Below are 14,167 nucleotides of genomic sequence, written 5' to 3' on the forward strand. Positions count from 1 at the left end.
CAAGTCGACTTCCTTACCAGGTACCTATTTATTTTGTTTTTGTTATTTTGATAACTTCTAAAATGAAATAAAAATTCTTAGCTCATAATAATGTAAACATATAGTGCTGGTCTCTACCCACCCCCCTGGGTGTGAATCAGCTATTATAATCACCGGCTAAGTTAAATATTGAAAAATGTTATTTTGATAATAAAATAAATTTTTGAATATACTTACCCGGTGATTATAAATTAAAGGACCCTCCCTTCCTCCCCAATAGAGACGCAGTGGAACGAGGAGAAAATTGAGTTCTTTGTTTACATTGAGTACTGGGTATCTGGACGACAGATGGCGCTGTTGGGCACACCCGCAACCTGTGTAGCGATCGCTGGCGAATTTTACCTTAGAGTTTTCTGTCGAGCAACAGAGTTGCAGCTATTATAATCACCGGGTAAGTATATTCAAAAATTTATTTTATTATCAAAATAACATTTTTTCTTCTCTTGGTTTTGGTTCTTTATTCAAGAACCCATATTTACTGGTCTGGTTAATCTACTGTACAATTATAATGATGTAAAGTTTTACCTGTGCATAATATTTACTAATCCGAATTAAATTTGAACATTTTGTGTACATACACTACATTAGTGTACACAGTCTTGTCTAGACAATTATTCTCTCTCTCTCTCACTCTCTCTCTCTCTCTCTCTCTCTCTCTCTCTCTCTCTCTCTCTCTCTCTCTCTCTCTCTCTCTCTCTCTCTCTCTCTCTCGTAAATTAACACACACTTTACATAAAATTTTAATTTAATATTCCTTCAATTCATTTCCCTTCCTTTTATCATTTTTATCTCATTATTTTCACTTTATTTCCTTTTAATAAAATTTGCTTTCTTCCTGCATAATAAATTGCAAGCACTTAAGTTTAACTACAGTAACTAGAATGAAAAAAGACTAGTCCAAAATATTTTATAAATACCAAAAGTTACCAGAAATGAGCAGAAACATTGTTACACACAACTCTTGTATGGGGCTGAGCACATACACTGCAAGTCGGGATGAAGAAGTCACTCTCTCTCTCTTTAAAACTGGAGAAATACACCAAGAATTTAGAATATTATGAAACAGGGAACATTGATACACAATGGGACTCCTTTGTAGAAATATATAAAGAAAAAAAAGGGCTAAATGTGTACCGCATAGAAAAATATTACCAAATGGAATTCCACAACCTAAGTGGTTCAACAGAGAAATAGCCAATGCAATGAGAAATAGATACAGGAAACATAAATCAATGGGTCCACAGCCTTCAATTAGAACATTTATGAGCACAAGAAGTTAAGCCGAAAAGTATATAAACTAGTTAGAAAGGTCAAGATTAATGAAGAGAATAGAGTGGCTTTAGCTAGTAAGGAAAACCCAAAAGAGTTTTGCATATGTAAACATTAAAGATACATTATAAAACAACATTAGCCTATTAAGAGATTTGGAAGGTAATCATATAACAAATGATTTGGAAAAAGCCAAACTGATGAATGCATATTTCACAACTGTATTCACTAGGGAAGAATCAACGACCCTCCCTGAACTAGCTATCAAATATGAAGGGCCACAACCATTAAATAGAATCGCCTTTACAATGGATAAAGTCAAAAGGAAAATAAAAGGACTCACTATATCTAAGGCTCCAGGTCCAGATGATATTAATCCAAGGGAGATTATTAGAAGAAGAGATAACCCCACACTTTTACAAAATATTCCGAAAGACAGCCAACGAAAGAAAGGCCCCACAAGGATGGAAACTACGCAATGTTCCTCGAATTTACAAGGGAATTAAAGAACCTGGCAACTACAGATCTGTGTCTAACATCAGTCCCTTGCAAAATTTTTTAATCAATTATAGTAGATTCAATAGTAGAACATATAAAGAAAAACAATCTTCTGATGGACAGTCAACATGGTTTCAAACAAAAGAGATCATGTGTGACAATTCTTTTGGAATTTTTCCACAACATATCTAGCATTATGACAGAAGCAGGGCAATAGACATCATATACCTAGACTTTCAAAAAGTTTTTGATAAAGTTCCTGATGAAAATTTAATGGTCAAAATTAGAGCACTGAATGGATCGAAGATTGGCTAACAAACAGAAAACAGAGAGTTGTAATCAATGGAGAAGCGTCAGAGTGGGCAGCTGTTACAAGCGAAGTACCTCAAGGATCTGTCCTTGGGCCATTGTTATTTCTGATCTACGTTAACGACATAGATTTAGGATTAACTAGTAGAATAGCCAAATTTGCCAACGATACTAAACTAGGCATAAATGCTGTGAACTCAGAAGACGTAGAATCCTTAAGAGAGGATCTAATGAAGCTAGAAGAATGGTCCAGAAAATGGCAAATGCCTTTCAATTGTGGGAAATGTAGAGTCATGCACATAGGTTATAGTAACCCATAATCAGATTACTTACTGCTGGGTAATGAAATAGAAAGTGTGAACCAGGAGGAAGATTTATATTATATCAGCAAGAATTTGAAGTTCACCAAACAGAGCATAAAAGCTGAAAAGAAAGCACAAAAAAACTATTAAGTTACATAAAGAGATAATTCAAATACAGGAACGAAGACACTGTACTAAAGCTGTACACATCACTAGTATGAACCCATCTAGAATACTGAGTCCAATTCTGGGCTCCAAGTATTCAGAAGGATATAGATAGACTGGAAGCAGTACAAGCTAGGGCCACCATATTAGTTCCAATATTACGGCAATTTTGATATTGACGGAGGCTGGAATGTTTAAATTTATTTGATCTGCAGACTCAACAATTAAGGGGACAGTTAATAGAGGCATTCAAAATTCTTAAAGGAATAACAAATGTAGATTACAATAATCTATTCACGCTTAGCACAAATCAGTCCAGAGGTAACGGATATATAAACTGGAATTAAAAAGTTACATGCAAAATAGCATATACTTGGAATAGACTTACAGTGGATGTCATAAACGGTAACACAGTAACCGAGTTCAAGGATAAGTTAGACAAGATCGTAAGAACTCTCTAAACGCTTAAACTAAATTATTTAATGCCATTTGTGGATGAGATCATGGTGAGGGGTAGATGGAGATGGCTTTTGCATGCTCTTCGCACTCCCCCTCGAGAGTTTAGTTCACCAAACGTATAACTGAGCTCTACAAGGCATTAGAAGAGTTGGAAGACCCAGGCCTAAATGGCTGAGGACAATGAAGTGTGAAGTAGATGATGAATGGAGAAGTATTGAATTAAAAGGTCAAGATAGAGATGACTGGCAAAATTTAACAGAGGCCCTTAGCGTCAATAGGCGTAGTGCAATTTATATTTAAAGTACAAATTAATTTCTTTGGTGAACATTTGTAAGTATAAAAAATTATCGTTAGTGTTCATATTGACTATTATTCCAAGGGATTCTGTAACTGAGGGTTAGGACTCAGAATGTAATGAAAGTGGATAAAGAGGTTTTACTGTAATGTCCAACTGTGTCATCTCATTTGCTGATATCTTTTGTGAAAATAGTAATTTCTGCTTACCTACTCAGAAACAGTCACTGTGGGACTGTCAGGAAGGAGGACTTTCATTCCCCAATCATTCATGTAACAGACTTTTTACATATGTATTTCATTCATAAACTTACTATGCAAATAAGTACAGTACCAGCATTTCCCTCTGCCATACAGTACTTCATATCTCATGTTCCAGACAAATCCATGTCATCCGTATAGTTGTCTGGTACCTTGATAACTATTTCTCCCTACCTAATCTGAGATTAGTCCACTATGAATAATGGCTTTGTTCCATCACTAATTACAAATCAATGCTATTCATAGGGGATATTGCTTTTGGCGAAGCTGAAAGACTAGCCATTAGAGTTTTAATGAGGTTTAACCACCCGATAGCTACTTACTGGGGACGGTTGACAGTTAGTAGCTACCTCTCTCACTCACACACCTGGGTTGAGAAACCAATTTGCTTATGGTAGGGTGGAGAACAGACATTACCGCTCTTCCCCCTCATTATTGTTGACTTGCCATTACTTATCTTTTGTTTGCTTTTTCTTTTCAGTGTGTGTGTGCTCTCTTCTTGGCCGTCTTAATACGGACCTGCTGAGGACCTGAGGGCCGCTCCTGCGGGACGTTTATGTCGTCCGTTGAAACAGACCCACATCGGTTATGTCCTGCTTGCAGAGGGTGGCGGTGTGACAAGGTCATCACCTGCCCTGAATGCCGTGAGTGGTCTGTCTCCTAGTTGGAGAAGTTTGGGCACCGACGGAAGAAGGCTAAAAGGGATTCTTCACCTTCGGGGTCTTCCTCAAAGTTGAAGAAAACCAAAGCTGCTTCTTCCATCCCCCGACCTCACCTCGAAGCTCCTGTTCGATCTGGAACCATCAAATAGGAGCATAGACCAATGAACTCTAGGTCAACCTCAGTTCTCGAGGGACAGTAGCTTCCCCCTTGTGAAGCGGCTCCATCCCTCCCCCCGAGTGAGGCCTGTTCTTTTTCTGATGTGTTTCAGGTGTGGCCGTCCCTTGGCTTGACCGTACCCTTTTTGAAGAAGGCGTTTTTTCGAGCTCCTTCAACTTGGTGTGGAAACGACCATCGTCTTCCTCCGAAGTGAATCCCTTGGCCCTGCTGTGTGAGAGCTTGCATGATTATGAGGTGTCACCTACGGTGTCTGCCGACGATTCCCTCCCTGCCTCATCCGCCGTTGCTGAAGACCGCTCTCCCCCCCTTGACAACTCTTCCTTCTGGGACAGAGTAAAGTCTGAGGCAAGTCTCTCTTGCAGGTGGGGATATCTCTCGTCCTAGAGCGAGATTCCCCCTAGAGACTCTTAAGATCTTCTAGAGATCGTCCTGCTGAGCAGTCCTCCCCTGCAGAGGATCGTCATCGGCGAACTCCCAAAGTTCGTGGTCCTCCTGGTCGCGTCCTACGCTATCCTTTGCCTCTGGCAAAGAGACGTCTCTTTGGCTCTACTCATTCATCTGCCGGACGATCCCCTTCAGAGGATTGTGACTCGCCACCTCTCCGCTCGCCCACTCCTTAGCCCTTGTCACCTTGAGCGCACCTCTCACCTAGAGATTGTTCAGCTTGACGAGTCTCATCTGCCTTGCTAACAACCTGTTTTTTCCTGACCTTCGGTGCCTTATTGGACTCCCCGGATTCACCGTTCACTAGCCTTGCAGCGTTTGCGCGTCCAACTTCATTGTCCGTCTTCTCGGCACCGAATATCTGTTCGTGGTTCGCCAGCGACCATAGAATTGCCAGATTCTCCTACTGCTCTTCAAGTTCCCACAGCTTGCGATTCTCCAACAGTCCACAGTCTCTCAGCCTCTCGTCACTCACCTGTGATTCGTCAACCACCGGCTATTCTCTATTCTCTGGTTTCTCACCAATTGCCAAGGGTTCGCCATTCGCCAGCTGCTCGTCATTCTCTGGCAGCTCACCTTTTGCCAACGACTCAACGATCTTCTAAGACTAAGCAATCGTTAGTTAACCGACATTCTCCTTCTGCTTGCAGTTCGGCAGCTACACTTCGTTCACCAGCAGCTTGTCAATCGACAACTTCTCGTCACTCTCCGTTGACTTGCTGGTCACTGGTTCCTAAGCGTTCGCTAACCAGCCATCGTTCGCCAGACCAACAGTGCTCGCATGTTACTAAGCGATCTTCACCAGCCATCGTTCGCCAGAACGTTGTTATTCACCAGAGAGGAAACAGTCTTACAGGCCTCGTTTGCGAGCTTCTTGTCGCTCGACGGAGCATTGGCACTCGCTATCCCGCCGTTCGCCCGTGCCTCACAGAGGTTCATACTCTCATTCTCTGGCCCGCAAGCGACAACCATCATGTTCTCCTAAGAGAACATCCCGCAGGAAGGACAACTGCTGATGGTATCCCCTTTGGGAAGACCTGACTTTCAAAGAACCCAAGGAACCAGCAAACCAACCTGTTCCTTTCCCTCATTGTCCACCAATGAGGAGATGCCTGCATCGCTGCTGGCAGAGGTGGATGCAGCTCGGGGCTGAGGCCTGGACGATCTTTGTGATTCGTTTAGGGTATCGCGTCCCATTCACACAATATCTCCCTCCACTGACCAAAGCTCCAGTTCCATCAAGCTCGCATGCGAAGGGATCCGCTAAGAAGCTGGCCTTCTGGGCCAAAGTCCTGACCATGTTGGAAAAGAGCGCTCTCCGAGAGGTCCGAGAGGTCTCCCCAGGGTTCTTCAGTCGACACTCTTGTGAAAAGGCATCTGGAGGCTGGAAACCAGTCATCGACCTCTCAGCTCTTAACAAGTTCGTCAAAACAAACTCTGTTCAGCATGGAGACAGCAGACAAGCGATAAGACCACAGGACTTCATGTGTGCACTGGACCTAAAGGACGCATACTTACAGATCCCAATCCATTCGTCTTCAAGGAAGTATCTAAGGATCCTACTAGAAAACAAGAAATACCAGTCTTTCCACAGCTGCTCAGGTCTTCATGAGTGTTTGCCCCAGTGTCATTTTGGGCTCACAGAATCTGTATCCGTCTCCTCCATTATCTGGACGACTGGCTGCTTCTAGGAGACTCGGTGGCAACACTTCTTTAACACTGAGACAATCTTCTGAGGCTTTGCCAAGGTCTGGGGATCATGGTAAACCTTGAGAAGTCGTCTCTGCTTCCCTCCCAGCGACTGGTATACAGTGCTCAGTTATGATCATAGACACCTATCTCCAGAAATTCTTCCCATCAGACAACAGGGTAGTGAGGCTGAGGAAGGTAGCAAGACCCTTCCTCAGACAAGAAGAACTCCCAGCCCGGAAGTGGATGTGTCTTCTTGGGCACTCATCATTCCAGTTTCGTCTAGTTCCCAACGGTCACCTCAGGATGCAATCCCTCCAATGGCTGCAAAGTCCAACTGTAATCAGGCCAGCAATCCCAGGATGTTCTAGTTCCTATGGAACTGGAAGAACAAACAGACCCTTCAACAGGTCCATCAGTTCCTGGCAGGTCACTCGGTGGTGTCAATGAGCGACAATACCACAATAGTGGCTTACATCAACAAACAAGGCAATGCCTTTTCGCAGCCCCTATCCCATCTGGCAATAGAGATCCTGAGATGGGCAGAAGACAACTCGGTGACCATATCAGCACACTTCATTCCGGGAAAAGGAACTTGCTCCCAGACAACCTGAGCAGAGCAACTCAGAAAGTGGGCTCCGAGTGGTCTTTGAATCATCTAGAGCCAACAAAGTCCTGACTGTGGGGTTCCTCGACTGTGGACCTGTTCACGACATCCCTGAATTTCAGGCTTCCGTTGTACTACTCCCCAGTCCCAGACCCCAAGACTCTCTGGCAAGATGCATTCCAACAACGGTGTGACAACATCAAACAATGTTTACACCTTTCCGCGTTCTGTCTGATGAGAAGAGTACTTCTTTCACAAAGCCGTAGCTTTGCTACTACTTCACACCTGGGACTATCCAGCGCCTCCTCACTCAAAGAGGATTGTTGTAACAAGTTGCAAAATGGATAGCTGGACATCTGCGACAAACTTCAGCATCAGTCTACTAGGCAAAGTGGACTGTCTTCTGTGGTTGGTGTCGTAGAAGGGGTATCTCTCCCCTCGTTGCTATAGCGGAGTTCCTTGTACCCCTGCGGGAGGAAATGATCATCTCGGTATCTTCAATAAAATGTAACTGCTCAGCCTTGAATCTTGCCTTTAAGCTGAAATGGATGGCTGGACATCTGCGACAAACTTCAGCATCAGTCTACTAGGCAAAGTGGACTGTCTTCTGTGGTTGGTGTCATGGAAGGGGTATGTCTCCCCTCGTTGCAACTATTCCAGCAATAGCGGAGTTCCTTGTGCCCCTGCGGGAGGAAATGATCATCTCAGTATCGTCAGTCAGTCAAAGGTAACCGCTCAGCCTTGAATCTTGCCTTTAAGCTGAAAGGAGTATATATTTCCTCTTGGCTGGAACTTTCACTCCTCATACAAAGTTATGAACTTGCCTGTCTCCAATTGGAAGTGTGACTTGCTTCTTGGAACTTGGTGCAGGTCCTTCAGTCTGTGAAGGGTCCTCCCTACGCAACATTACACCAGGTAACAGATTGCCACCTCACTCTGAAGATGGTGTTCCTACTCGTTTTGGCTTTGGCCAAAAAGAGTTAGTGAGCTTCATGGGCTCTAGTATGACATCGCCCATTCAAGGGGATGGGGAGAGGTAAGCCTCAGCTTCGTCCCTTAGTTTATTGCCAAGACTCAGAATTCGAGGATTAGTGGAGCCTAGATTCGATTCCTTCTTGATAAAGATTCTTCATTCTGTAACCGATGACTCAGACCAACTGTTACTATGCCCAGTAAGGAGTTTGAGTTATTACTACAAGAGGACGTCTGCAGCTGGCCCTGAATGCCAGCACTTTTCGACAGCACGGGGAAGGTCAAGAAGAGGATCACGAAGAATACCATCTCTCCTTGGATTCGCAAGGTCATTGACCTGGCATTGAATCTCGATCCTCCTCGGACATGACGACCCAGAGCTCATGACGTCAGGGGCATTGGTACGTCCCTGGCGTTCAAGTGAAACTACTTTGTGGCGCAGGTACTACATGCAGGTGTGTGGAAGCATCAGACAATCTTCACAGCCCACTACCTGCAAGATATAATCCACAGGAACATGGAAACTTTTTCCATTGGTCCTGTGGTGGCTGCACAACTGGTTTAACACCTCAGTATCACAACCACACAGCTTGTGTAGGCCACGAACCATCATAGCACAGGTTTAGTGAGGTTTAGGGTTTCCACCTATCATGCACAAAACACGTGTATAGAGGGAACCCCGGGTAAAAGCCAAACGCCAGATTGGCAAGGATTTCCTCCCACCTAAAGGGTAAGTCATCCCCTATAAATAGCGTTAGTTTGTATTTACTGACAAAACAAATGATAAATTTGCAAGTAATTTGTATTTTTCGTAATGATAAAAACCTGTAGCTATTTATAGAGATTGGCCCGCTAGCACCAGTCCCCACTTGAAGTCCTACCTCCAAGCAAAGTGGGTTCTCAACCCAGGTATGTGAGTCAGCGGGGTAGCTACTAACTTCTTCCCTCCCGTTAACTAGCTGGCAGGTGGTTAACCCTCATTAAAAATTTAATGACTTGTATTTCAGCGAATATCTCATATAAATAGCTACAGGTTTGTATCGTTAGGAAAGATACAAAATACTTACAAATTTGTCATATTTACTCAAAATTTTCATTGTAAACACAGTACAAACTGGGGTTTCTCAGTCTCTTGTTCTTACTAGTCAAGAATCAAATACACAAGGAATGAGCTTAGGGGACAGGTGGAACAGATGATTCTAACTACACATGGTCAGTTCTTTCGCATTAAATTACTTTCTTTTATTTCAGGAAATTTTTGTTTGGTAATCTATCATGGCAAATGAAATGGGTGCTTTGAGCAAGGGCGTTGCATTTTTATCCTGAATGTTTGGTAGTTAATAGCAAATTTACAGTAGGTACTTAATGTGAATATCATTCTCTAATTGCCCTCTGAATTTCAATAAATTATTTTTGCCTTTCTTCTTTGGACAGCACAAGATACTTTTTTATAGATTTAAAATACTTAAGTTTTTAGGATTAACTATTGTCAATACTGTACAGCATAGTTTGATTTAAAATGGCATGTAAAGAATTTTTGGTTACTCCAGTTATGCCAATGCTGTGTTGTTATTAAATACATTTCCATTGTTTTTTTTTAGTAAAGCTGGATGTTCTGAAAATTTTAGATGCCCTAAACTATGTATTGAGTATGCTTCTAACCTAGCTGGATTTTTTTTTATTTTGAAAAAGATGTCTTATACAGAAAAATATGACAGACTTTTTTTGCAGCGTTGAGCGAGCAAAGTTTTGGGTAAAGGAAGTTCAGAAACATGAGGAGAATTGCAAAATATATTTATGTGGGACAAAGCTGGATTTGGTGAAGGAGGATTCTCAGCGGCGCGAAGTAGATTACCATGATCTCAATGACTATGCAGAGGAGGTATGTTGAACACTTATTAGAGATTGATTTTATTACATTCACTGTTTTATTTGTTTCATAGATGAGATTGAATAATACCTCAAGCATTTAATGTGATGTTTGTACCATACATATTGTGGTTTGAATTTTACAAAAGTTATTTTTATGCATCTTGTTTTCTTTCCCAGATAAGTGGTAAACTCTTTGAAACATCTAGTAAAACTAACACCAATATTGAAGAATTATTTGCTTGTATAGTGGAAGACTATGCCAAAGATAATGCGGCCGTTATTGCTACGTTGGAAAGGCAGACAGTGAATTTGACGGATGATGAGAAGAAAAGCAAATGCTGTTAAGGTTGTATGGTATACTTATTTTAAGAAATAAATTTATAGTTCCAAGAGCTGGGGCATTATCAGTTCGAAGACTATGTCTTAGTTTGCCATTGCTGGTACAGAGAATGTATAAAGACAATAATTGATATTGCAGTTAATGGTTACAGTGTAATTTACAGTTGTTATGAATCACCTTCCCCTTAGAAATTAACTGCCTTACAGTACAATATGTACAGTAATGTAAATACTGTATATATGTATGAAGTACTCCATTAGAGTGAAATAGGTTAGTGACAGAGCGTAGTCACCATCTGTTCTTTCCTAGAGAATATATTGGGTATATTTCTTGTATACATTATTTTATGTCATTTTTCAGATTGTGATATGTATAGAGGTTTATCATTGTTTGTTTTGTTTGAATGTCTATACTGATAAGTATCTTTTATATGAATTGTTCACTGTGTGATATGTTGAGTTTCCTATACAATAAGTTTTTAATGGTTAGTTGTATATTTCACCATGCTAAGTATTTTAGTCCAATGCTATCTGGAATTTCAGAAATGTCATACCAGTGAGAACATTGGAGTGATACTGAATTTTGCTTAGAAAGTGGATTCAGTTATAACATTTTACATTACATTAGTCAGTTACAGGGCCAGTACCAAGTAATGAAGTACAGGATGTGTTCGTCAATGCATTTCTTAGGCATAAGTACCGTAGTCCCCTTCTGAGTGTTGTGATGTATAAAAAGTATGATTGTGTTTTATTGTTGTGTCTCTGAATTGGAAAAAAAACATTTCTCTGTGATAAAGCAGTTCTGATAGCATCATTTGTATCAGGGGAATCTTGATAATGTAAATTTAAATTAAGAATAAAATGGCAAGAATGTTTACTTTAGACAATTGCAGGAAATATGCTTTGAGTGCAAGATAGAATACTCTAACACATTAATTATAGCATCTCTGATTATTGCAGTTCTTCTTTAAAAAGATTGATTTGCAAATACTTTCATACAGTAGGCTAAGGCTGTTATGTTTGCGAAATACTTTTGCTGTAGCACATGTCAGAGTGAAATATACACAGTAGATGTAAAACTGAAAGAAAATCAGAGAAACTTCAATTTAGCTTCTGCAAGATATCATAGTTAACCCCCATATATCCTTGAAATAGCAGAGATTAAATTACCAGCTTCGTCAAACTTACATTTGAATTAGAATTACAATACTGTATTATTTATAGTATTATTATTTTAGATTGTTTTACAAGAGCACTTAGTCACATTTTCAGACTGTGATATGGATAGCTCAAATGATTTGTTATTAAATGAGGAGCAAAAGGTAGCAAGGTACAGTTGAAGTTGAACAGCAAAGTAGGAAGAAACCAAGGGATCCAAGACATTTTAGCAAATCAGAGTTCATAATTACGTTTGTCAATACTGTGCTGCTTTGTCTTGGTATCAGATAAGCGTTGTGTGTCTTTCGTTTCTGATTACCTGTGATAAGTACTGATTTTTGGTAGGTAACATAGCTTTTAATGAAGCACAATATTTTTTTTTTTTTTTTTTTTTTATAATTGAAGAAGTTTTTTATTTTTCATTATACAATACTGCACAATTGCTTTTATGGCATGTTGATTGATGGATGTATGTATAATTGGAGAAGTGGGAATTGAAGTTTTGAGTAACATTCTATTGAGTTCAGTCAATAGATAAAAGTTTCAATTAACTTGGTTAATATCTAAGCACAGTTTGGGGTACATACATACATACATATACCAAGGCACTTCCCCCAATTTTGGGGGCTAGCCAACATAAACAAATGAAACAAAAACAAAAAGGGGACCTCTACTCTCTCTGCATTCTAGTTTGGGGTAAAAGAATAAAAAGAATTTATATGAATTACTCTGAATCACAATATCTTAACATACTTTGGGAAACAGCTGAGGAATTCGTTGCTGGTAATGTATTAATAACATAAGCTGAGAGTCTTAGTTTATTTGAATAAGATCAATATACGTTGATACCGAGTAGAGTTTATATGCACATGTATGTAATTTTGTGCTGTTCCCCAGTATTGTACTATATTTCAACCAAAACGTAGTTGTGAACTTTGTTTCCATATGTTCATCAGTCATAGTAGAAAATAAGGAATTTACAAAAGTATTTTTTGTTATTATGCTGTAGTTGCATTTCTTGAAGGCACTTTATGGTATTGCTAAAAAGTACATGAAGATCATCACTGCATGCTCAAACTTACGTTAACATTCCAGTGGTCCTTGTCATGCACTACCGCAGTGAGCTTTGTATATGTATTGATTCTGATATTCGGTGTCCATACTTTATTGGTTGTGTGTTTGTTTCAAGTAATCTGTCTTTCATATCATTCCTATGATTGTATATTGAGTACATATAGAAATTCATCTTAGAAGAGTAGGGATTGATACTTTACCATGAAGTGTTGAAGTAAGCATTAAAGTATTTTTAGGTGATCGAATGTCGAGATGATTGAGCAAAATTTTTATCTAAATCCCTGGAACTTCTTTAGATGTGGTGTGAAAGGTTACTTTTAAAGATTGCTTCCAATTTCTAGCATTACTTTTACGTAAACCTTTTCAATCTTTTAATCAAAAGCCTTGATATTTTTATATTTTTATTTTATGTTACTTTGTCTGATCATAATTTTCTCAGTGCCAATCATGTTACTCATCTTGATTAACTGATAAGAATACTCGTATATGGTTGAGTGATGCAGAGAAGTGTTGACATTTATTTTTAATGAAAATATAGTAATGTATACTTATTGTAGCAATGTTGTGAACATTTTTTTTTTGTCCTAGTTCAGCTTTCGTTTTGTAATCAAGCTGATTTTTTCATGTGGGTTGTCATGATTTTTATGATATGAATTGTCTGCACTAAGATAAATTTTTTGAGGTGCTGGAAGTGGGATATACTTTTGTTATAGCATTTTCTGTAAGACCTTTGCAAGAGAATGGCCATTCATTTATTTCCATAAGTAAAGTTGCCATTTGAGGGAAATTTGTATTACAGTTGCATTTCACTTTATGCACATTTTTTCCTACGAGTATGCAAACCTTTCATCATTTGAAATGGGGACTATATTTAGCAGAGCTGGAGGGGCCGTTGAATTCATTAATGAGGTATTTAACAGCAGGTGGTGCGTGTGTGCATGTAACCCTGCCCACCTGCCTGTCGTAGAAACTTCGCATTTGTTTTTAGCCACAAGTAGACATACTATTGTGACCTATCCAAAGGCTTTGATCTCTTTCTTTTTGGGAAAATAAATTGAGGTTATTGATGATGGATGTGAATAAGCAAGAGATTTGTTCTTGACAAGGGAAGGGTGAATGCTGCAACTGGTTTATGGCTAAACTGGCTGTAGATCCATTCTCTCTCTCTCTCTCTCTCTCTCTCTCTCTCTCTCTCTCTCTCTCTCTCTCTCTCTCTCTCCTGCTAATTGTAGGGGGCATGTTTATTCACAATCACCCCCTTGTGCAAGTGCAGATGTCTTATTGTGCAGTGGCTTGGTGTATTCTTTAGCCTTCTCCAGTGCCAGTTTTGGCAACCCCCGAGAAGACACTGATGAAGCCTTGCACCTCTTTTTTTTCCCTCATCAAATGTGACTACTACTACAGCGTCTATGCATATGCCCCTGAATCGGTCCCTGGGTAGTATGCGGCATGAACAAGGAGATGCTGGATCTCCACCGGTAGGTTTTTCAGTCTGTGGTGATGTTTGGAGTTCCCCTAGTACTTGCTACACCCCCAATGGAGGTTGAGGGCTCTTCTGTTGCTGTATAGACTGCCA

General features: G+C 40.1%; 1 protein-coding gene across 3 annotated transcripts in view; it reads left to right on the forward strand.

Annotated features, from left to right (window-relative positions):
* Window positions 1–12,099, forward strand: part of LOC137658465 (ras-related protein Rab-24-like) — a 52,522-nt gene extending 40,423 nt beyond the window's left edge. For all 3 annotated transcript variants that reach the window (XM_068393199.1, XM_068393200.1, XM_068393198.1), the window contains exons 4-5: window positions 9,880–10,030; window positions 10,198–12,099. In XM_068393199.1, coding sequence (XP_068249300.1) covers window positions 9,880–10,030; window positions 10,198–10,365 — 319 coding nt within the window. In that variant the 3' untranslated portion in view covers window positions 10,366–12,099. The remainder of the gene's footprint in view (window positions 1–9,879; window positions 10,031–10,197) is intronic.
* Window positions 12,100–14,167: the final 2,068 nt, after the last annotated feature.

Source organism: Palaemon carinicauda, chromosome 19 (assembly GCF_036898095.1).
Source record: "Palaemon carinicauda isolate YSFRI2023 chromosome 19, ASM3689809v2, whole genome shotgun sequence".
NCBI classification, from domain to species: Eukaryota; Metazoa; Arthropoda; class Malacostraca; order Decapoda; family Palaemonidae; genus Palaemon; species Palaemon carinicauda.